The following is a 24,885-nucleotide window of genomic DNA, read 5'->3' on the forward strand; positions in this document are numbered from 1 at the left end:
ATAATAGTACCTACTTCATGTCACAGAGTTACTATGAGAATTAAGTCGATTAGTATGAACAAAATGCTTTGAAAAATGACACCCTGTGAGTGTGTGTTCATTCTCAGTCATGTCTGACTCTCTGTGACTCTATGGGCTGTAGGCCACCAGGCTCCTCTGTCTGTGGGATTCTCCAGACAAGAATACTGGAAAGGGTTGCCATTTCCTCCTCCAGATCTTCCCAACCCAGGGATGGAAACTGCGTCTCCTGAATCAGCAGGTGGATTCTTTACCACTAAGGCAGAGGAGCCAGAGATTAAATTGCCAACATCCGTTGCATCATAGAAAAAGCAGAGAGTCCCAGGAAAACATCTACTTCTGCTTTATTGACTACCCCAAAGCCTTTGACTTTGTGGATCACAATAAATTGGAAAATTCTTAAAGAGATGGGAATACCAGACCACCTTACCTGCCTCCTGAGAAATCTGTATACTGGTCAAGAAGCATCTGTATGCAGTTAGAACTGAACATGGAACAACAGACTGGTTCCAAATTGGGAAAGGAGTATGTCAAGGCTGTATACTGTCACCCTGTTTATTTAACTTATATGCAGAATACATCATGTGAAATGCCAAGCTGGATGAAGCACAAGCTGGAACCAAGATTGCTGGGAGAAATATCAATAACCTCAGACATGCAGATGACACCACCCTTACGGCAGAAAGTGAGGAAGAGCTAAAGAGCCTCTTGATGAAAGTGAAAGTTCAGTTCAGTTGCTCAGTCATGTCCGACACTTTGTGACCCCATGGACTGCAGCACGCCAGGCCTCCCTGTCCATCACCAACTCCCGGGGTTTACCCAAACTCATGTCCATTGAGTCAGTGATGCCATCTAACCATCCCATCCTCTGTCGCCCCCTTCTCCTCCCACCTTCAATTTTTCCCAGCATCAGGGTCTTTTCAAATGAATCAGTTCTTCACGTCTGGTGGCCAAAGTATTGGAGTTTCAGCTTCAGCATCAGTCCTTCAAATGAATATTCAAGACTGATTTCCTTTAGGATGGACTAGTTGGATCCCCTTGCAGTCCAAGGGACTCTCAAGAGTCTTCTCCAACACCACAGTTCAAAAGCATCAATTCTTCGTCATTCAGCTTTCTTTATAGACCAACTCTCACATCCATACATGACTTCTAGAAAAACCATAGCTTTGACTAATGGACCTTTGTCGGCAAAGTAATGTCTCTGCTTTTTAATAAGCTGTCTAGGTTGGCCATAGCTTTTCTTCCAAGGAGCAAGTGTCTTTTAATTTCATGGCTGCAATCACCATCTGCAGTGATTCTGGCGCCCAAAAGAGGAAAGTTTGTCACTGTTTCCCCATCTATTTGCCATGAAGTGATGGGATCGGATGCCATGATCTTAGTTTTCTGAATGTTGAGTTTTAAGTCAACTTTTTCACTCTCCTCTTTCACTTTCATCAAGAGGCTCTTTAGTTCTTCTTTGCTTTCTGCCATAAGGGTGGTGTCATCTGTGTATCTGAGGTTATTGATATTTCTCCCGGCAATCTTGATTCCAGCTTGTGCTTCATCCAGTCCAGCATTTCCCATGATGTACACTGCATATACGTTAAATAAGCAGGGTGACAATATACAGCCTTGACATACTCCTTTTCCTATTTGGAACCAGTCTGTTGTTCCATGTCCAGTTCTAACTGTTGCTTCTTGACCAGCATTAGATTTCTCTGGAGGTTGGTCAGGTGGTCTGATATTCCCATCTCTTTCAGAATTTTCCACAGTTTGTTGTGATCCACACAGTCAAAGGGTTTAGCATAGTCAATAAAGCAGATGTAGATGTTTTCCTGGAACTCTCTTGCTTTTTCGATGATCCAGTGGATGTTGGCAATTTGATCTCTGGTTCCTCTGCCTTTTTTAAAACCAGCTTGAACATCTGGGAGTTCAAAATCAGCAAACTAAAATGGACTGGAATGGGTGAATTTAACTCAGATGACCATTATACCTACTACTGTGGGCAAGGATCCCTTAGAAAAAATGGAGTAGTGATCATAGTCAACAAAAGAGTCCAAAATTCAGTACTTGGATGCAATCTCAAAAATGAAAGAATGATCTCTGTTCGTTTCCAAGGCAAACCACTCAATATTACAGCAATCCAAGTCTATGCCCCGACCAATAATGCTGAAAGTGAAAGAGGAGAGTGAAAAAGTTGGCTTAAAACTCAACATTCTTGAAGAGATCTCTAGTCTTTCCCATTCTATTGTTTTCCTCTATTTCTTTGCACTCAATATGTCAGCAAATTTGGAAAACACAGCAGTGTCCACAGGACTGGAAAAGGTCAGTTTTCATTCCCAATCCCTAAGAAGGGCAATGCTAAAGAATGCTCAAACTACTGCACAATTGTAATCATCTCACACGCTAGTAAAGTAATGCTCAAAATTCTTCAAGTCAGGCTTCAACAATACGTGAACTGTGAACTTCCAGATGTTCAAGCTGGTTTTAGAAAAGACAGAGGAACAAGAGATCAAATTGCCAACATCCACTGGATCATCAAAAAAGCAAGAGAGTTCCAGAAAAACATCTATTTCTGTTTTATTGACTATGCCAAAGCCTTTGACTGTGTGGATCACAATAAACTGTGAAAAATTCTGAAGGAGATGGGAATACCAGATCATCTGACCTGCCTCTTGAGAAACCTGTATGCAGGTCAGGAAGCAACAGTTAGAACTGGACATGGAACAACAGACTGGTTCCAAATAGGAAAAGGAGTATGTCAAGGCTGTATATTGTCAACCTGTTTATTTAACTTACATGCAGAGTACAGCATGAGAAACGTTGGGCTGGAGGAAGCACAAGTTGGAATCAAGATTGCCGGGAGAAATATCAATAACCTCAGATATGCAGATGACACCACCCTTATGTCAGAAAGTGAAGAAGAACTAAAGAGTCTCTTGATGAAAGTGAAAGAGGAGAGTGAAAAAGTTGACTTAAAACTCAACATTCAGAAAACTAAGATCATGGCATCTGGTCCCATCAATTCATGGCAAATAGATGGGGAAACAGTGGCTGTTTTTGGGCTGCAAAATCACTGCTGATGGTGACTGCAGCCATGAAATTAAAAGACGCTTACTCCTTGGAAAGAAGGTTATGGCCAACCTAGATAGCATATTTAAAAGCAGAGACATTACTCTGCCAACAAAGGTCCATCTAGTCAAGGCTGTGGTTTTTCCAGTGGTCATGTATGGATGTGAGAGTTGGACGGTGAAGAAAGCTGAGCGCCAAAGAATTGATGCTTTTGAACTGTGGTGTTGGAGAAGATTCTTGAGAGTCCCTTGGACTGAAAGAAGATCCAACTAGTCCATCCTAAAGGAGATCACTCCTGCATGTTCACTGGAAGGACTGATGTTGAAGCTGAAACTCCAATACTTTGGCCACCTCATACGAAGAGTTGACTCATTGGAAAAGACCCTAATGCTGGGAAGGATTGGGGGCAGGAGGAGAAGGGGACGACTGAGGATGAGATGGTTGGATGGCATCACCGACTCGATGGATGTGGGTTTGGGTAGACTCCGGGAGTTGGTGATGGACAGGGAGGCCTGGCATGCTGCGATTCATGGGGTTGCCAAGAGTCGGACATGACTGAGCGACTGAACTGAACCGAACTGAATCATTGTAGATGGTGATTGCAGCCATGAAATTAAAAGACACTTACTCCTTGGAAGGAAAGTTATGACCAACCTAGACAGCATATTAAAAAGCAGAGGCATTACTTTGTCAACAAAGGTCCATTTTGTCAAGGCTATTGTTTTTCCAGTAGTCACATATGGATGTGAGAGTTGGACGGTGAAGAAAGCTGAGTGCCGAAGAATTGATGCTTTTGAACTATGGTGTTGGAGAAGATTCTTGAGAGTCCCTTGGACTGCAAGGAGATCCAACCAGTCCATCCTAAAGGAGATCGGTCCTGGGTGTTCACTGGAAGGACTGATGTTGAAGCTCAAATCCAATACTTTGGCCACCTGATGCGAAGAGCTGACTCATTTGAAAAAACTCTGATGCTGGGAAAGATTGAGGGCAGGAGGAGAAGGGGATGACAGAGGATGAGATGGTTGGATGGCATCACTGCCTCAATGGGCATGGGTTTAGGTAGACTCCCGGAGTTGGTGATGGACAGGGAGGTCTGGCGTGCTGTGGTTCATGGGGTTGCAAAGAGTCAGACACAACTGAGCGACTGAACTGAACTGAACTGAAGCTCAACGTTCAGAAAACTAACATCATGGCATCTGGTCCCATCACTTCATGGCAAATAGATGGGGAAACAATGGAAACAGTGAGATACTTTATTTTGGGGGGCTCCAAAATCACTGCAGGTGGTGACTTCAGCAATGCAATTAAAAGACGCTTACTGCTTGGAAGAAAAGCTGTGACCAAACTAGACAGCATATAAAAAAGCAGAGACATTACTTTGCCAACAAAGGCCCATCTAGTCAAAGCTATGGTTTTTCCAGTAGTTATGTATGGTAGTGAGAGTTAGATTATAAAGAAAGCTGCCGAAGAATTGATGCTTTTGAACTGTGGTGTTGGATAAGACTCTTGAGAGGCCGTTGGACAGCAAGGAGATCCAATCAGTCCATCCTAAAGGAGATCAGTCCTGGGTGTTCATTGGAAGGACTGATGTTGAAACTGAAACTCCAGTACTTTGGCCACCTCATGTGAAGAGTTGACTCATTGGAAAAGACCCTAATGCTGGGAAGGACTGGGGACAGGAGGAGAAGGGGATGACAGAGGGTGAGATGGTTGGATGGCATCACCGACACGATGGACATGGGTTTGGGTAAACTCCGGGAGTTGGTGATGGACAGGAGGCCTGGCATGCTGCAGTCCATGGGGTCGCAAAGAGTCGGACACGACTGAGTGACGGAACTGAACTGACCTTGGAAGGAACTCTCCAGTTCTTAGGTCTCTGCTTCCTCCTCCTAAACTGAAGATAAGAATCCCTCCTTTTGAGGAGAGGGTGGGATGTTTGGAGAAAGTAACATGGAAACCTACATTACCATATGTAAAATAAATAGCCAATGGGCATTTGCTGTGTGACTCAGGGAACTCAAACTGGGGCTCTGTAACAACCTTGAGGGGTGGGATGGGGAGGGAGATGGGAGGAGGTTCCACAGGGAGGGGACATATGTATACCTATGGCTGATTCATGTTGATGTTTGGCAGATACCAACACAATTCTGTAAAGCAATTATCCTTCAATTAAAAAAACCTAAAATAAAAAAAAAAACCAAAGCTCTTAAAAAATACTGAAATTAACACATTTGCACCTTAAATACCATAAAATTTTTTAAATTAAGAAAAAAAATAATACCTCTTTTGTTTAAATTCACATGTTGCAGTGAGAACTTAGAGGCCAAGGATGTGAAATTACATGATGAAACCATTAAGCTCAAAATAAAAATGATGCAGAAACATAGAATAGCCTTTCTACATACCGATGATGCATTGCGGTGTATGCCATTTTGGCCCAGGTGTTAAAGAAGTTCAGCCTCTGGATGAGGTCATTCACCCAGGAACTCAGGGCTTTACTTGACTTGTAGGCATATTTCTGTTGGGATTGAGAAACAGGCACATCATTTTTTTAAAGATTTGTCTTGAAAGTCATTAAGAGCATATATGTACACTTTGGTGACAGACTCAATTGCCAGAAATAAATAACTTGGCAAGAGGATGCTATTTTCCAAAGCATTTAGTGAGAATCTGAAAACTCTTAACCAGGGCAAATCAGCACGATCTTAACAATGCTTTGGATAAAACACTTGCAAGTTTTCATCCTGGCTAGTCTTTCCTTATTCTTTTCAAGTTCTTTAATCAGTCTTCATTCCTGCCCACCCCTCTACCCACCCACTTCTTTCCCCTTATCTGGGAAGATCACCTTCACAGGCCATTAAGTCTAAGTAATCTCAACTTTCTGGCCTTTCCCTATATAAAATTCTATAAATCTCCAACCACTGTCTCTTCTTCCCCGCTATTTTCCTTCCAGTTTCGAGTCAAGCTGGTTCCTGCCTCTGTGCACTGCACTGAACTTCTGGAGTATTTTTGCTTTTCTGAAGCTTCAACTTCCATTTTCCATCCCTTTGTTCATTAACTTAAATAAACAAGCCACCTTCTATCTTAAATACACAAGCCACCTAACATGAAATCCTGCTTGCTTGATCCTCGACAGAATAGCAAACTGCATTCAAGAATAGATTAAAAGGATCATAAATAATCGTCAGGTGGGATTCAGCCCTGGGAGGTAAGGATGGTTAAACATGAAAATCAAAAAATGTGATACATCACAATGTAGGAATGAAGGATAAAAATCCTATGATCATTTCAATAGATGCACAAAAAGGATTTGACAAAATTCAACATCTTTTCATGATAAAAACTCTACACATATTGTGTATAGAAACAATGTTTCTCAGAATAATGGGGGTTGCCAGAAGTAGATGGGGGGGGAATATGATAATGTAGATCAAAGAGTACAAATTTTCAGTCATAAGAAGAATAACTTTTGAGGATCTAAAGCAGAGTAATAATATGGTATTTTGTACTTAAAAATTGCTGAGAGTAGATCTTGATCATTCTTACCAACATAAAAAAGTTAACTGTGTTAACTATATGAGGTGATGGATGCATTAATTATCTTGACCTTGGTAATCATTCTACAATGTATATGTATATCAAATCATCATGTCGTACACTTTAAATATATACAACTATCATTGCAAAATTTTCCTCAGTAAAGTTAATAAAAACACCACCCTACTTGTGTGTTGCAAAGGAGGCAAAAAAGGCCTCTTGTAGCTCTCTAGGCTTGATCTTCTTTTCTCTAGTCAGGCTTCTTGAACAAGTTCATTGACTCCTGTCCCCTCTTCCCATTGCCTGCCAAATCTATTGTCATTTGGTGTCTTCATTAGAAGTCATCAAGGACCTTATACATTTCATATTCATGATCCCACCCTAGACTCAACCCTCCCATTTGTTTAATTTGTATTCTCTGCAGTTTTTGACTAAGTTGATTACTTCCTCCCTCTCCTGCCTTGACTCCTTGTCCACTCTCAATTCTAACTTTCTCTTGAATTCTCTAAGGTTTCATTCTTTGACTCCTCCTCTGTTTCCCTCCCTTTCAGGTGGTGTTACCTAATTTTCCATCAGCCTTCTTCTCTCCCTACTTTACATTCTCTTTCTCAGATCTAATTCACTGTGGTTTCCAGTACTTTGTCTAAGCTGATAGTACCAATATCTGGCTTTGCACTCTCATCCACTTTCTCCTGGATGGCTTCACTTGGAAGCCTCCCCTAGCTTCTCGAGATGTTTCATGTCCAAAACAGGATGTCAGCATCTGCCCTCGAACAGCCTCTGTTTCTGCCCACTCTGTCTCTAAATGGTACTATTGCCCACCTAATTGTCCAAGCCATACATTTCTCCCTGGCTAATTTCAGCTCTTGCCATTCGGTCAGGTATGCCCTCATTTCACCCATAGGTAACTAAACCTAGAGGATTCCAACTGAGCCATGTTCTCTCAACTTAAATTTGAACTCATGTGACTCCCAGTCCTTTCACTAGTTAACTTTCTTAGTAAGTCATGAAGCCTCTCTGCTGCTCAGTTTCCATATCTGTAAAATAAGGATATTGGAGCAGAGGAACCCCAAGATCCTTTCAAGCTGTGAAGTCTTATGATTCTAAGTATGTACAGCTTGCAGATCCAATATCTCAATTCTCTTCACAGCTTGCACTCAGTTTTTAAGTATTTATAATTGTCATTGTTTTCTCTAAACTCTATGTTTTCTCCCATAGGTTTTAAAAATAACTTTACTGAGATATAATTCACAAACCATATAACTTATTCATCAGGATTCTGTCCATTCATCAGGAATATTTGAGTTGCTTCCATCTTTTGGCTCTATGAATAATGCTGCTGTGAACAGTCATGACAAGTTTTTTTGTGTGGGTACGTGTTTCAACTTCTCTTGGGAATATACCAAGGGTTGGAACTGATGGGTCAAATGGCAACACTATGTTTAACAATTTGAGGAAATAAAATACTATTTTCCAAAAGTGGCTACACCATTTTACCAAGAGCAGTAAATGAAGATTCCAATGTCTCTGTATCCTTGCAATGTTTATTATTGTCTGCATTTTTTATTCTGTCCATCCTGAGCATGAGTGAGTGCTCTGTTGTGTCTGACTCTTTGTGACCCTATGAACAGTAGCCTGCAAGTCTCCTCTGTCCATGGGATTCTCCAGGCAAGAATACTGGAGTGGGTTGCCATTTCCTCCTCTAGGGGATATTCCTGACCCAGGAATCAAACCAGCATCTTTGCGCCTCCTGCACTGGCAGGTGGATTCTTCACCATTGTGCCACCTGGGAAGTAACCATCCTAGTGGGTGTGAAATTATACCTCATTGTGGTTTTGATTTGCCCTTCCTTGATGATGAATGATGTTGAGGATCTTTTCATGTGTCTGCATACGTTTTGATTACAAATAAATTTTAGAAAGTAGGCAAATTCACCAAGATGTAATTCATGAATAATAAGAATTGACTGTGTGTCTGTCTGTGTGTGAGTTCATCCTTATTTTTGAGCATATCCTGCTGATGCTTGTAGCTGTAGTTCGTTCCCTTCCACTGTTGGTATAGTCTAACGTATGAATATTCCATGTATTTTTCCATCCTACTGTGGGTGACACGTTTTAGTTGTCTCTAGTATTTTACCATTATAAATAATGATGTCCTGAATACTTTTGTACATGTTTATTGATACTCATGTGCAAGGGATTATACACTTTTTATATTGTTGAGATTATACTGTATATGCCATGTTGAATCTTTAAAAAATTTTTTATTCACAAAACAATATAATAAGAATTTCTCCCTCCTCTGCAATTTTTTTCAATTGTTTTAAAAATTACAGCATGCGTACTTAATTTGTAAAAATCTATGGGTTATTATTACTTTTAACTTCCTTCTCTGAGACCTAAAAATTCCATACCTGCCCCAACCTTGGCATATATGTTATTGTTGACCCTTTATATTCTTGACCTTTCCATTTCAAAATGTTCAATATTCTATCCTTCTTTAAAAAAAATAATCCCGCTGGATATTAATATTGTTGCTGCTTTTTATTTTTGTCAAAATTTATTCACCACCTTATTTACCACTTTTCCGCCTCTTCATTCCTTCTCACATCTCAGAGTTTCTCCCCTTACCTCTTTCCATCTTCCTGCTGGAAATGAGGAAAGGCATTCAGGGCTTCCCTTAGCATTTGCTAATGATGAACTCTCTCAGCATTTTCTCAGTTTGGTCTGTTTTATTTCATCTTCATTTTTGTTTTCAAAGATTTTTTTTTTTTTGATGTGGACCATTTTTAAAGTCTTCATTGAACTTGCTACAGCATTGCTTCTGTTGTTTTATTTTGGCTTCAAGGCATGTGGGATCTTAGCTCCCACACCAGGGAGCTAAGAATCTTCACTCCCTGCATTGGAAGGCAGAATCTTAACCAACTGACCTCCAGAGAATTCCCCTTATCTTTGTTTTTGAAACAAAAGTTTTGTATATACAGTTTTAGTTTAACAGTTCATTTTGTTTGACATATTGTAGATACCATTTCCATTCCTTTGAAAGTTACCTTTTTCTAGCTGCTTTTGAAAAGAGTTTTACTTTGATTTTCTGCAGGTTCATTAGGATGTATCTATGTATAAGTTCTGAGTGCCGAAGAATTGATGCTTTTGAACTGTGGTGTTGGAGAAGACTCTTGAGAGGCCCTTGGACTGCAAGGAGATCCAACCAGTTCATCCTAAAGGAGATCAGTCCTGAATGTTCATTGGAAGGACTGATGTTGAAGCTGAAATTCCAATACTTTGGCCACCTGATGTGAAGAGCTGACTCATTTGAAAAGACCCTGATGTTGGGAAAGATTGAAGGCAGGAGGAGAAGGGGATGACAGAGATGGTTGGATGGCATCACCGACTCAATGGACATGAGTCTGAGTAAACTCTGGGAGTTGATGATGGACAGGGAGGCCTGGCGTGCTGCGGTTTATGGGGTCGCAAAGAGTCAGACACGACTGAGTGACTGAACTGAACTGATGTATAAGTTAAAAAAGATGTATACTGCTTGGGATTCATTGAACGTCTTACATCTATCAATTCTGGAAAATTCCCAGCTCTTATCCCTTTATTTATTGCCTCTGCTTCATCCTCTCTCTTCTCCCCCTCTGAACTTCAATCAAACTAATGTTGGACAGTTGGTTTGCCTTCTGTGAATCTTCATAGCCCTTTCATAGTTTCCATTCTTAGTCTCTCTGGGTTGCATTCTGGATATGTTCTTATGATCTTTTTTTTTGCCTATAGCATTTTTTTTTTTTTGGCCTACTGAAACAATTTATTGCCAGAGGGCAAAGGGTCCAAGCAAGGCCAGAATTTTGAGGTAGCACGCACTTCACCCCCAGCTCCTACTTTACAAAGGAAATTTTTACAGCCACCAGCCCTCTGCACAAGCGACATCCCCTTACCCTCACCTTCTCCCCATCCCATTGTACACAGCTGCCTGGTTCCCTCCAGTCACTGGTTCCCAGCAGACCTAGGCTTGCAGTGAGTTTATCTTGGAGCTGACCTGGGACCCGAGCTCATCTTTGTGCTGGGTACCAGCTGGCCCCTACCAGGCCCATGCTCTCCTGTGGACCTGTTCTCAGCCCATCTCCCTTGATATGCCTCTTGGATGCCCTAGTGGGGGGGTGGGATAGGGCTGTCAGCCCAGTACTTTTGGCTTTTTTTGAACTTTCAAAATTTTAACTTGAGTTTCTTGAATCTAAAACATATGTGTTTTTATACACATTTATGTAAGCATATGTTTTATAGAAGTATACATATTTTTATAATCCTTAAAAATGACTTAGTGTTCTAAAACTTGAAAAAAATTTCACAGTACATCTTAGAGATCTTTCTAGCATATCAACACATATCTTCTTATTTGGATATATCATAATTTATCTAACCAGATTTCCATTAATAGGTATTCGAGTTGTTTTCAGCTTTATGCTGAAACAAAAAGTCCTGCGACAGATATCTCTTAGATAAATGTAAGTAGAATTGCCAAACTGCCCTCTCAGAGACTTTATTAATATATATCACACCAAAAGTATGTCAACATCTTTTAAGGGATACATAATATTTCATCATGTGGCTATATCATAGTTAATTTACCCTTTCTTTAGAACTAGGGCATTTACTTCAACTAAGCAAGTGAATGGGAAAGGATAATTGCTTACCTGCCACAATTCAGGCACTTTTGTATTAAGAAAAGAGTCATATATTTGCTCCAATTCTTGGGTGAGGATAATCTCTCCTTTTATAGCAAGTTGAAGATCTTTCAGAGACTTATGTATAATAGATAGCAACTGATCAAATCTTTCAATTTCTTGGATCAAAAAGGTTAGCAAGACACAGTGGATAAGCGGATCATAGCCTGGATTAAAAAAAGAAAAAACTGGTATCTTTCAGATAAAATGAGGCTTTACTTGGAGAGATATAAGCTTTGGAAATTAAAGGAGTTTGATGTGGGCAGCCCAAGGATTGAAAACTATTTTCTGCAGAAGGCCAGTTAGTAAATATCCCAGGCTTTGTGGGCTGTACTATCTCTGTCACAACTCAACTCTCCCAATGTAGAGCAGATGCAGGCATAGACAATGTGAAAACCAATAATCATGGCTGCAACCCAATAAAGCTCTATTTGTGAGCATTCAAATTTGAATTTCATAAAATATTTGTGTCACGAAATATTATTATTCTTTTGATTTTTTCAACCATTAGTTTAGCTTGTAGGCTCCAAAATGAATCTTTTTTTTTTTTTTAACTTTATTTTGTATTGCTGCTGCTACTGCTGCTGCTAAGTCGCTTCAGTCGTGTCCGACTCTGTGCGACCCCATGGACGGCAGCTCACCAGGCTCTGCCGTCCCTAGGATTCTCCAGGCAAGAATACTGGAGTGGGTTGCCATTTCCTTCTCCAGTGCATGAAAGGGAAAAGTGAAAGTGAAGTCACTCAGTCGTGTCCGACCCTTAGCGACCCCATGGACTGCAGCCTACCAGGCTCCTCCATCCATGGGATTTTCCAGGCAAGAGTACTGGAGTGGGGTGCCATTGCCTTCTCCGATTTTGTATTGGGGTATAGCCAATTAACAATGTTGTGACAGTTTCAGGTGAACAGTGAAGGTTGAATCTCTTTAAAGGGTTAAAATATGGATGTTGAAATTTTAATAGGGCAAATTACCACAGTCCAGTACTTTGGCCTCTCAGAGCTGGGTGTGGAGCCAACTCTGGATGACGAGGATTGCTCTGTCTCCTCTGGACCTGCCGTCCCTCCCTCCCCTTTGCTCCTCGGAATTAAGAAGTCTCCCAGCTTGGAGAGGGTCAGAGAGCCCATCTAAATCTCCCTGGCCAAAATGCTGTTCCATTAGGCAGAGAAGCAAAAAGGACAGGGACTTAGAAGCTCTGTAGAATCTCTCAAGCAGACTTGCTCCTTTCTGGTTTTCTACATTGTTATTACTCCTTTACTTTTTGTCTTGGGGTCATGGACCTTCCCCCTGTCTACCCCTGCCCCCATCATTTTCTCTTCTGCTCCCCATCGCCCAGATTGACGAGAGAAGAGGGCATTATGGAGTTAGTTTTCCATCTCACGTTGGCCTTTCCACTTCAATAATAACTTTTGTTTTCCCCTCAGCTGGAGTCCTTTCCTGAGGAGGCTGGGGTGAGGGGAGGAAGGTCATGTCCCAGGCTTACCTTTGAGATCTTTATAAAAAGACTCCCAGATAGGGCTCAACATGATGCACTTGAGTGTGCTTGGAGTTCCAGCACATTCTTCTTTCTCTACAGACAGTGGCAGCCGCTTTAGCATGTCCGATAAAATTTCCATCACCAGCTCATTCTTGCTCTGCTCACTACTGCAAGGAAATCAAAAGAAAAAAGGAGATACAGGCCTGTCTAATCTGGGAGGGCCCTCTATGTAGGCCTCATCCGAAAGTAAACACAAATTCACAGAGCCACAGAACTGTGATATGGAAACCATGGAGACTTACAAGAGACCATGGAGTTCATTTCATTTTACTGGTGAGAAAACTGCCCAATGCATTTCAGACACTTGCAAGGAGATACATACATGAACCGTGAACTTCCAGATGTTCAAGCTGGTTGTAGAAAAGGCAGAGGAACCAGAGATCAAATTGCCAACGTCCGCTGGATCATCAAAAAGCAAGAGAGTTCCATGGACTTCCCTGGTGGCTCAGATGGTAAAAAGCAAGAGAGTTCCAGAAAAACATCTATTTCTGCTTTATTGACTATGCCAAAGCCTTTGACTGTGTGGATCACAATAAACTGTGGAAAATTCTTCAAGAGATGGGAATACCAGATCATCTGACCTGCCTCTTGAGAAACCTGTATGCAGGTCAGGAAGCAACAGTTAGAACTGGACATGGAACAACAGACTGGTTCCAAATAGGAAAAGGAGTACGTCAAGGCTGTATATTGTCACCCTGCTTATTTAACTTATATGCAGAGTACATCATGAGAAACGCTGGGCTGGAAGAAACACAAGCTGGAATCAAGATTGCCAGGAGAAATATCAATAACCTCAGATATGCGGATGATACCACCCATATGGCAGAAAGTGAAGAAGAACTAAAGAGCCTCTTGATGAAAGTGAAAGAGGAGAGTGAAAAAGTTGGCTTAAAGCTCAACGTTCAGAAAACTAAGATCATGGCATCTGGTCCCATCACTTCATGGGAAGTAGATGGGGAAACAGTGCAAACAGTGTCAGACTTTATTTGTTTGGGCTCCAAAATCACTGCTGATGGTGATTGCAGCCATGAAATTAAAAGACGCTTACTCCTTGGAAGGAAGGTTATGACCAACCTAGATAGCATATTAAAAAGCAGAGACATTACTTTGCCAACAAAGTTCCATCTAGTCAAGGCTATGGTTTTTCCAGTGGTCATGTATGGATGGGAGAGTTGGACAGTGAAGAAAGCTGAGCGCCAAAGAATTGATGCTTTTGAACTGTGGTGTTGGAGAAGACTCTTGAGAGTCCCTTGGACTGCAAGAAAATCCAACTAGTCCATCCTAAAGGAGATCAGTCCTGGGTGTTCATTGGAAGGACTGATGTTGAAGCTGAAACTCCAATACTTTGGCCACCTCATGTGAAGAGTTGACTCATTGGAAAAGACCCTGATGCTGGGAAGGATTGGGGGCAGGAAAAGAAGGGGACGACTGAGGATGAGATGGTTGGATGGCATCACCAACTCGATGGACATGAGTTTGGGTAAACTTCAGGAGTTGGTGATGGACAGGGAGGCCTGGTGTGCTGCGATTCATGGGGTTGCAAAGAGTTGGACACGACTGAGCGACTGAACTGAACTGAACATATTTTTAAAGTTTTCTTAAGGTTTCTTTGAAAAGTATTCATCTGAATGCATCTGCATGAAACAAGTACCAAGACTGGGATGCAAACGAGGAGGCACCCAGATAGAGGACTCTTCAGTAGCTTGATAGATTATTCAACTGCATGTCAGATTCCTCTGGGTTCATACACAGGGCTTCCTGGTAACACACTCAGTGGTGGCAACAGGAGAACAGCATGTGTACAGGTCTGGTAGTAGTAAGCAAGGCCATAAAAACACTGAAGACAGAGGAGGTCTTTGGAATCCTTTTACAGATGAGGAAATCAGGGTTCAGGGAGATGATAGGACCTTCCTGTACAGTGGATGAAGAGGGAATGGGGCACACCTCTTTTGAGTTCCATCACTCTGTTACTCTATATACTAGTGGGAACTGATTTTCCAGCAAACATTTCAGGCTTCACACAGCTGAATGAATGTAGTCCTTCGAAGTAAGTGATAATCTGGTGATAAGCTGTGTATTTAGTTAAACAGTGCAGAGGATTAGATGGTTGGGTGGCATCATCAACTTAATGGACATGAGTTTGAGCAAACTCCGGGAGATGGTGAAGGACAGGGAAGCCTGGCGTGCTGCAGTCCATGGAGTTGCAAAGAGTAGGACATGACTGAGCAACTGAACAACACAACAACAACAACAATAACAACAACAGCTGCTTCTGAGACAGTTTACAACTTGCATGAACTAACATTTTCCTAGCTTTGTCATTATGCTTTGTTTTTGACATTAAGGTAGGGTTACTCAGTGGAACTTATCCAAATGGTTGAAGGATCAAAAGATTTCAAATATCAAACTCATATTCTAAGTGCAAAGATTTGCTTACCTCTGAAGACATTACTTTGAATGTGAGAGATCTTTCAAGTCAAGTCCCACAAACAAGTTTCTAATAAACTTTGCAGCAAAGGTGGCCTAATTGCAATAATCGTAGCCTCTCCACATGACCAAAGGGATATTAATACATATATTTGATCTGCTTATTAAAAGCATTCCCTTATAATCATCTCGTCTCTTATTGGTTTATTTGCTGAATGCTAAAAGTGCAGAATTGGACTTCCCTGGCGGTCCAGTGGTTAACACTATGCTGCTTCCCCTGCAGGGAGAGGGAGGGGCACAGGTTCCATCTCTGCTGGATAACTAAGATCCCTGCGTGCTGCATGGTGCCCCCACCCCCTAAAAAAGCAGGGGTTGTTGTCAATCTCATTAAAAAAAGAAAAGTGAAGAATTAATCCTTAAAAGTGTAGGACCTGCAGGAAATTCAACCTGATATTCCGGGAATGTACTGAAGGAGTTCCAATTGCATAGTCTTCTATCTCTAAATGTCAGCTTTCCTTCTATGTCTCAGGTAGTTAATATATGTTCATTTTGTCAGTGAAATGAGTATCCAATGATCTTATTTTGTGTCAGTAGATTTGATCTTGACAGATATGAACAAATAGTTAGCTAAAGTCATAGCCAAATCTAATCAGATGTCATTAAAAAAATTTTTTTTAAATATATGGACCATTTAAAAAAATCCTTATTGAATTTGCTACAATATTGCTTATGTTTTATGTTCTGGCTTTTTGGCCATGAGGCATGTGGGATCTTAGCTCTCTGACCAGGGATCGAACCTGTATCCCCTGTATTGTAAGGTGAAGTCTTAACTACTGGACCACCACGGAAGTCCCCAGGTGTTATATTAACATGAGTTGTGTCGTCCAAAGAGACAGAAAGACTAAGACAATGCAGGATTCCAGTGGGTTCAAAGCTTTTCTAGGTAGATAGACAAAAATGTGAGCTTCTCAGGTGGCCCTAGGGGTAAGGAATCTGCCTGTCAAGGAATCCGCCAGACACAAAAGAAAGAGGCTTGATCCCTGGATCGGGAAGATCCCCTGGAATAGGTAATGGCAACCCACTCCAGTATTCTTGCCTGGAAAATTCTATGGACAGAGGAGTCTGGCAGGCAGCAGTCCATGGGGCCCCAAAGAGTCGGACACTATTGGATGACTGAGCACATACACAAACACTCACACAAATACATGTATTGGTCCTATAGAAGTAAATATAACATTTCACATTTATATAGATTCAGTTAAAAAATACCAACCATCAGGTACAATTCACTCACTCAATGAAGATTTATTGCAAACCTACTAAAGGCTTGGTAATTATATGTGTGTGTGTGCTCCTGTGTATGTAATTTGCTTCTCTGTCATTTGGAGAATTTAGTTTCTGTGTTTTTTGACTGCAGTTTTCTGTAAGTAATATATTGTATATCTTCAAATGGATATTTAATAATTTACAACTAATGTTTTTTCCTAGTGAGTTCTTACCTGAACATGAGGTTGGTGATGGTAAATCTTGGTTGCATGGCAATGAGATTATCAGTGAACTGCTGGGCCTGGATCTCCCTGAAGTCCCTTGTGGCCTCAGGGTGTAGTTCTAGGAGCTCAGGAGGGTCATCGTCAGGTAAGGACTGGATAATGCGTATGTAGTCCTTCATGCTTCCAGATTTTGGCACTGGCTGATATATGCGAAAATTTAAACACTGGTTAGTTTTTACTTACTGAGATATTTACTTTTGGCAATGTATGAAGATGATATTTCCCCATGAAATTTTATACATTATTTTATGCTTATTTGTTGATGGTATACTCTAGATACTTCTGTCAAATGTTGCACTTGGGCTATATTATAAAGTGCAGTTTCATGACAGACACATATAACTTTCTCATTGGAAAAAGAGAGAAAGGAAAAAAGAAAGGAGGGTGATTCTGACTACCCATTGCCTCAATGACCTGCGGCCACAGATAATGGATGCACTCAAGATTTAAGAAGTCATTTTACTTTGGTAAAGCCTATAGAAGACATGTGAGCATGATCTTAAGAATAACTGAAGAGACTAAGGGAGTCAGGGTGAGGGGTGGGCAAATCTGATAAAGGTGGTCAAAAGGGACACACTTCCATTTTAAAATAAGCGAAAAAAAAAAAAAACCAAGTGAGTTAAAAAACTATTTAATAGGGAAATGAAAAGCTTTTTCTTCCTGTTTACCAGCTATTTTTCCCAGTTGATAAGTTATAACTAAGTACTGATTGGATAAAGGCTCTGTAAGGTAAGTAGATCCTTTGGATGATCCCAGGATCACAACTGATTAAGGAAAAATATGTTTTTAAAAACCTATTAAGTCATAATGATAAACGTGGCTGTACTGGTTAAAAATATGTCAAGTTCTTTAATATTCAACCCTTCAAAGATGGAGTGTAATTCTCCTTTTTTCAACTGGAACTTGGACTAAGTGACTGCTTCTGTCAAACAGAAATAAAGTGGAAGGGATGGAGTGGGACTTTGTTTTTTTTTTAAAATAAAATTTTATTTAAAAAAATTCAGCTCATAACATATATATTATTCGACCCTCTGTCTACCCCTACTTCCCATCACCTTTATTGAGGTATAATTGAAAAATAAAGCTATATATATTTAAGGTGTATAACATGATAATTTGATATAAATGTAAGTTGTGAAATAATGATCACAATTAAATTAATGAACACATCTATCACATCTATATAGTTATTTTTTGTTGTTGTTGCAGTGATATTGCTTAGCATCTATTATCTAGCATATTTCAAGTATACAATACAGTATTATTAACTATAGTTATCATTCTATACATTAGATCCCCAGAGCCTATTTATCTTATAAGTGAAAGTTTGAACCCTGTGATCAATATCTCCCCATTTCTCTCTGGAGTGGGACTTTGGAGACCAGGTCTTAAAAGGCACTGCAGCTTCTTTCCTCCCTCTTGGTTAACTCACTCTGGGGATGCCAGTTGCCCTGTTTTGAGCACCATCAAGCAGCCCCATTGCTCCCAAATGACTGAAGATGAGCTGACCTCTGGCCAACCCATGAACTTGTGAGTTAGTTTGGGAGTAGATCCTCCAGCCTCCATTAAGCATTCATGACTGCAGCCCCAGATGATACCTTATGAGTAACCTCGAGCCAGAATAGTGCAGCTACACTGCTCCAAGGATATGTGCTGATGCAGTTTTTGTTTATTAGATTATAAACTGATTCATAAGAGACGCACAGTGTTTAAAACTGAATTATACCACTGTGGACCAAAAGGGACAGAGACAGTGAAATGTGGAGAGAGGACTTCAGGTTCCTGTACAACTACAGACAGGAAGCATGCGAGAAAACTATTTAGCTGTCAACAAGGGCTACTTTCTATGGAACTGGAAGTCTAATTCAGAGGGTGGAACCAAGATCCCAGCGGAGGGAGGAAAGAGCCTCTGAATCCTCCCAGGAAATAAGACTGAGTCCTACTCAAGGAAATGCAGCATTTGCCTACTTGGGTTTCAGGATTTCTGTGGACTAGTGACTGCTGTGTGTCTTCCATTCTCCCCTCTCTGAAGGGAAGACATAGTCCTATGCCTTCCCATCATTGCCTGTGATGTATGTGGTGGCCATTGAGCATAGATCAAGTGTCTTTTAGTTTTTATTTTGTAAAAGCCACTTATTATTTTTGCATATTATACATATTTCTTCTGTGGTGTGAACTTTCAAAACCATGACTGATTTTCCAGTTTCCATGATTATTTTCTACAAAATCAAAGAAGCTATAGAGAATAATCTTTTGAAATAAAGGAAAAAATGAAATGATGGAGGCATTGGATCCACTGATCTGAAGATGAAACAACGACCAAAGACCAGGCTACCTAGGTGAGAAGTGTCTGTTGAGAGGGAGGGGCTGAGTCAAGTAGCACTGCTACCTGTGGATCCCAGTTTTATCTTTCCCGTCAATGAATTTAATAGCAAAACACTTGTAGTGTTCGATGATGGCTTCCACTGAGTCAGACTTTCCATCTCCTCTGAGTCTCGTCCCTAGGGCAAATTGCTGATTCCTCTCCAGCAAGTGTATTTTCACATTGTAGACTTTGTTCCCATAAAACACCACCAACACGTAGGGCTCTATCCTGTTGGTGGTGTTCTCCTTCAATGAGCCCTGTTCTCCTTCAGTAATGCCTCTTCCACTGCCCTGATGACTGTATTCTCCCATGTACCATTCGCCATGCTGGACATCTTTGTCATCAGACCTCGCAGGGAAAGGTTTTTTCCTGCTCATGCTTTTATAAAGCAGTGGATTTTCCTGAGGGCCAGAGCTGACTGGAGATTGACATCTCTGAGGTTAGGACGGCATGCTTTCTTTGTGATCTCTGTTTTGTGAAGTCTGGTTGTGTGTCACAAATGAAGAGCTGGCAACAGCAAGAGGAATCTCTGGAGAACTTTGGTTTTGTAACAGGTGAGATGCTTCAGGCTTCATCTGGTGATGAGGAACTGTGAGCGTCTGGGAGTCTCCTGTGGAGGTGTGGGTCAACAGTGGCCTGCCATGGGGTCAGGAGCACTGGCAGCAGCAGTCCTGGGAGGCTTGGAGTGTTGGCATAAGTCCTCTTGGAGGAGGTTGCCATACTCCCTACCATACAGACTGCCAAGTGTCTTTTAATTAAAAGATCTTCACATGAAGGGGAACTACTTAAGGAATTACACCAAAGGAACTGCACCCAAAGAGCCTTATCTGCTCAAGATCCTTGACTTTAATGCTGTAATGGAATGAGAACTTTCAGGGGTCTGAGAGGGAGTGAGAACATTTGGTATCTGGAAAGAATGTAAAACGTTTGTGGCCAGAGGGTGGATTTTGAAAGTTTAAAAACATTGCCTCAAATTATTTAACTCTCCTATCAATCTGATTCTGCAGCTGCTTGACCAATAGAACACTATACAGAATAAACATTTTGTGTCACGTCTGGTCCTAGGCCTTAAGTGTTAAAGAGAAAAAAAAAATAAAAGGAGTAACTGACCACTGACAAAGAAGAGAAATGCATTGTTCACATGGAAGGAAAGTGGGTAGTAATGGCTTTCTTGATATCTTCAAGGAAAACATTGACCAATGAATGAGGGCCACAGGGAGACATCAGGGCTTCCTAGGTGGTACAGTGGTAAAGAATCCACCTGCCAAAGCAGGAGACACAGGAATCTCAGGTTCGATCCTTGGGTCGGGAAGATCCCCTGGAGAAGGAAATGGCAACCCATTCTGGTAGTCTTGCCTGGAAAATTCCATGGAAAAAGGAGTCTGGTGGGCTATAGTCCACGGGGTCATCAAGAGTCAGATGACTGAACATAAGCATAAGCACAGAGAAACACCAACTAACAGAGACATTAATAAAAACTTATCTTTAGAAACTAAGATTATGACAAGGAACAGGAAGAGCTGGCAAGTTTTTATGACAAAACTGTCATAAAACTGCAGCATTTAAAGCAACTAAATAATTGAAATTATGATGTTAGAATCCTATTCAGTAGTCTGATAGAATCCTGCCAATGGAATTATATGCTTCTATGTTACCATGTTTCATATCCTCTTGAGCATACTTAAGTAAGAGTCTGTATACAAAACTATGCCCACTGAACCTTTTTGCAATTTAAAGAACTTTCAAGGATAATTTTACCTTAAGGGTTGAATTTAGACTCTAAACAACTGTTATTTAAAACAGTTTTTTTTTTTTCTTCATGGAAATCTAAAAAACAACTCATAGCTTTTCCTGCCTTAACAGATAGTGTCATCTTCCTTCTCACCTTCCATCATCTCCCTTATGCAAATTCCGACCTGTCACATTCATGTCAAGTCCTCTTTCCACACTCCCAAACCAGAGGTCTGGAGGATTTCCCCCTCTATTAGCAACCATCTTCCAGGGCACAACTACTGTGTGTAAACTGGAGACTCTTGCTCCACAAAGATGGAGGCCTGGATGGAAATTAAACACTAAATAGAGAGAGGACAAGGGATGATGCGGAGTTTCATCTTCTTCAGTGCTTGGGGTAAACTCCTTGAATCTCAGCTCTCCTTACTGTATGTGGCTGCACCCTGAGAACCTAAGTTTCCTCATCTGAAACTGGGGATAACATCTATGTCACATAGTTGTTTCGAGCATTAAATGAGAAATAGACATCAGTCGACAAGTGTGGATCAGATCAGTACAGGTTAATTTGCTTCTGCTTCCTTGTGCTTTGTATTTTATACTCTAGGTTCCCAGAGGGCATGAGCCATTTATCATTCTTTTCATTTACTGTCCAGCATAATGCTGTGTTTAATAGTGTAGATTCCAGGTTGTGCCCTTGGTGGATGGTTGCTAGCAGAGCAAAAATTCTGCAGACCTCTGTCCTGGGAGTTGGGAGGGAGGACTTGATATCAGTGTGATGGGTGGCAAATTGTATAGGGGAGGTGAAAGGAAGATGAGAAGGATAATGTTTTTTGGAGGGGGAGGGTATGCCACAGTTTGCAGATTCCTCTACCAGGGACTGAATCTGCCTCCTCAGCAGTGAATGTGCAGAGTCCTAACCACTGGACCACCAGGGAATTCCCAAGAAGATGAGAAGGAAGATAATGCCATCTGGGTGATCATGGTAAAGAGGGTGTGGGCCTGGTGGGAGGAGGAGAAGGAGAGACAGAGGTCATATCTAGGTCGTCTGTGGAGGGTCTTTAGAGTATGGATAGGTAGATAAAATGGTAATTAATAGAGTGATGGTCATTTACTTTTGTAATACTAAAGGTTATGTGTGTGTGCACGCATGCTCTGTCGTGTCCGACTCTTTGCAACCCCATGGACTGTAGCCTGTCAGGTTCCTCTGGCCATGGGATTTCCCAGGCAAGCATACTAGAGTGGGTTGCTGTTTCTTCCTCCAGTGTATCTTCCTGACTCAGGGATCTAACCCGTGTCTCTTGCATCTCCTGCATTGGCAGGTGGATTCTTTATCACTGTGACGCCTGGGAAGCCACACTGAAAGTTAATAAACACAATTAAAAGTGAATGTTAAGGGCTTCCCTGGTGGTCCAGTGGTTAGGGATTTGCCTGCCAATGCAGGGGACATGAATTTAATCTCTGGTCCAGTAAGATTCCACATGCCATGGGGCAACTAAGCCTGAGTGCCGTAACTGCTCAGCCCTTGCAGTTAGAGCCCGAGTTCTGCAACAAGAGAAGCTGCTGCAGTGAGAGGCCCACACTGCAGTTAGAGAATAGCCTCTACTCACAGCAACCAGAGAAAAGCTTGTACGCAGCAATGAAGATCCAGTGCAGCCTTAAATAAATACATAAATAGAAAGTGAAAAAAGTGAATGTTAAAATTTATTTTAATATAGATTTTAAATAATGGAGCAATCCTTAGTTAAAAATAATCAAGTAATGTTAAGAAAACAAACCCTTTTCTTACCTCATCAGTAGAGAAACTGAAGTCATCTTTTAGCACTTCAGGATTACAAAATTTGTAGAGAAGGGTGTTTAAACATCGCCTGTCCCAGCTGTCAGTCACCCAGCCACCGTAAACCACCTCCCCAAACAGGTATCGCAGTGTCTGCCAAGGAATACTGGACTGGGCACTCAGGAAATTTTCCAACATCTTTATGGCAACCTGTAGAAAATGCACTAGTTTTTCATTATTTTAGCACATGTTTTCAGGTTGCTGTCACGGTTTAACATAAAATCAACAACTCAAACAGCTGCATATATTTTCTCTTTAAAAATATGTGGTAAAAAAGAATATAAAAATATTAAGCTATATATTTTACTCATTGTTGTTGAACAAACTTTGAATTATTTAACTGATTAGTATTGTTATTTTTTGAATAGACAAAACAAACACATAGTACTGAATTTAGAGGGCTTCCCAGGTAGCACTAGTGGTAAAGAACCTGCCTGCCAAAGCAGGTAGACATTAAGAGATGCAGGTTCCATCCCTGGGTCGGGAAGATCCCCTGCAGGAGGGAATGGCAACCCACTCCAGTATTCTTGCCTGGAGAATCCTCATGGACAGAGGAGCCTGGCAAGCTGTAGTCCACAGGGTCGTACAGAGTCAGATATGACTGAAGCAACTAAGTGAATTCAGAAGATACAAAAGGTTTGATGCATGATACAGGGCGCTCAGGGCTGGTGCACCGGGATGACTCGGAGGGATGGGATGGGGAGGGTGGTGGGAGGGGGATTCTGGAAGGGGAAAACATGTACATCCATGGTGGATTCATGTCAATGTATGGCAAAACAAATATAATATTTTAAAGTTAAAAAAAAAATTAAACCAGCTTCAACATCAAAAAAAAAAAAAAAAAAAGAAGATACAAAAGGATAAACAAGGGAATGTAAATTTTCTCCTACCCCCTACTCTAGCCATCAGAGCCCCTGCCTTGTGGCCATCATTGTCAACACTGTCTTGAGTTACACTTACCGACACTTCGAGATCCCATGGATGGGTTTGCCAGGCTCCTCTGTCCATGGGATTCTCCAGGCAAGAATACTGGAGTGGGTAGCCATTCCCTTCTCTAGGGGGAATCAAACCCAGGTTGAATCTGCATTGCAGGCAGATTCTTTACTATCTGAGCCACAAGGGAAGCCCCCTCTGTAACTATATGCACATAAATTGATTTCATTCCTTCTTTTTCCCTCCTGACCTTCCTTCCTCTCTCTCTTCCTTTCTATCCTCCCTGAGTCCTTCAACTATCTTTCATCTCTCCTTCCCTCTCATCCTTTTTTTTCCTGTGTTCCTATCTTTATATACACCGTTCTGCAACTGACCAACTGATATCTTGGCTACTGTTGTTCAATGGCTGCAACAATTCACATTTCCACTAACAGTTGCCACCGTTCTCTCACTCTTTCCACTGTTCTTTCATCCCTTCCTCTACTAGGAGAGGTTGTCCTATGCAATGTTTTTGTACTTCGCTGTTAATTTGTAGTTCACTTGCTACTGGTTATTTTCAGAATCTTTTCTTATGTCTATGGGTCAAGATTTGATTTTCTGTACATTTAGCTATTTTTCCTTTGGATTGTCTTTTTCTTGTTAAAATGTGAGAGCTCTTTGCATATTATAGACATTAACTCTGTAAGTTACTTGCATTGCAGGGATTATCCTAAATCTGTGATTTGTCTATTGACTTTATTTTGTCACCATTTTCCATATAGAAGCTTTCATAATCACACATGCCTATCTTTTCTTTTATGATTCTGGGTTTTGAATTTTAGCTAAGTTACCCCTAACTCCACAATTATACATGTAATCTCCCAAATTTATTTTTAAAGATTTTTATTGTTTTACTATACATTTAAAGTTTACTCCATTCTGAAATTTATATTAGTATACAGTATAAGATAAAGGGCCAAACCAATTTTCTCCCAGCTGGATGGCCAGTGTAACCAGTATTTTTTACTTAAAAAAAAAAAAATCCCTCATTGCTGAGTTAAAATATTTTGTATGTCAATATTAACATTTCATATAAACTCAGATCTATTTCTGTATTCTCCATTATGTCTCACTGATTTGTTGTCTACTTCTGCCAAACAATATTGGATTTAGTATAGTGGATTTTGTTTTAATATGTTTTGATATCTA

At 40.9% G+C, this 24,885-nt stretch overlaps 1 protein-coding gene across 1 annotated transcript in view; it reads right to left on the bottom strand.

Annotated features, from left to right (window-relative positions):
• DNAH14 (dynein axonemal heavy chain 14) overlaps window positions 1–24,885 on the bottom strand; it is a 377,211-nt gene that overhangs the window by 8,797 nt on the left and 343,529 nt on the right. The window contains exons 78-82 of the mRNA XM_081491559.1: window positions 22,702–22,914; window positions 16,784–16,998; window positions 12,804–12,964; window positions 11,297–11,493; window positions 5,475–5,587 (exon numbers count right to left, since the gene is read on the bottom strand). Of these exons, the coding sequence (XP_081347685.1) occupies window positions 5,475–5,587; window positions 11,297–11,493; window positions 12,804–12,964; window positions 16,784–16,998; window positions 22,702–22,914 (899 nt within the window). The remainder of the gene's footprint in view (window positions 1–5,474; window positions 5,588–11,296; window positions 11,494–12,803; window positions 12,965–16,783; window positions 16,999–22,701; window positions 22,915–24,885) is intronic.

The sequence above is a fragment of the Giraffa tippelskirchi genome, chromosome 5, assembly GCF_054371585.1.
Source record: "Giraffa tippelskirchi isolate mGirTip1 chromosome 5, T2T-mGirTip1v1.2.pri, whole genome shotgun sequence".
NCBI lineage: Eukaryota > Metazoa > Chordata > Mammalia > Artiodactyla > Giraffidae > Giraffa > Giraffa tippelskirchi.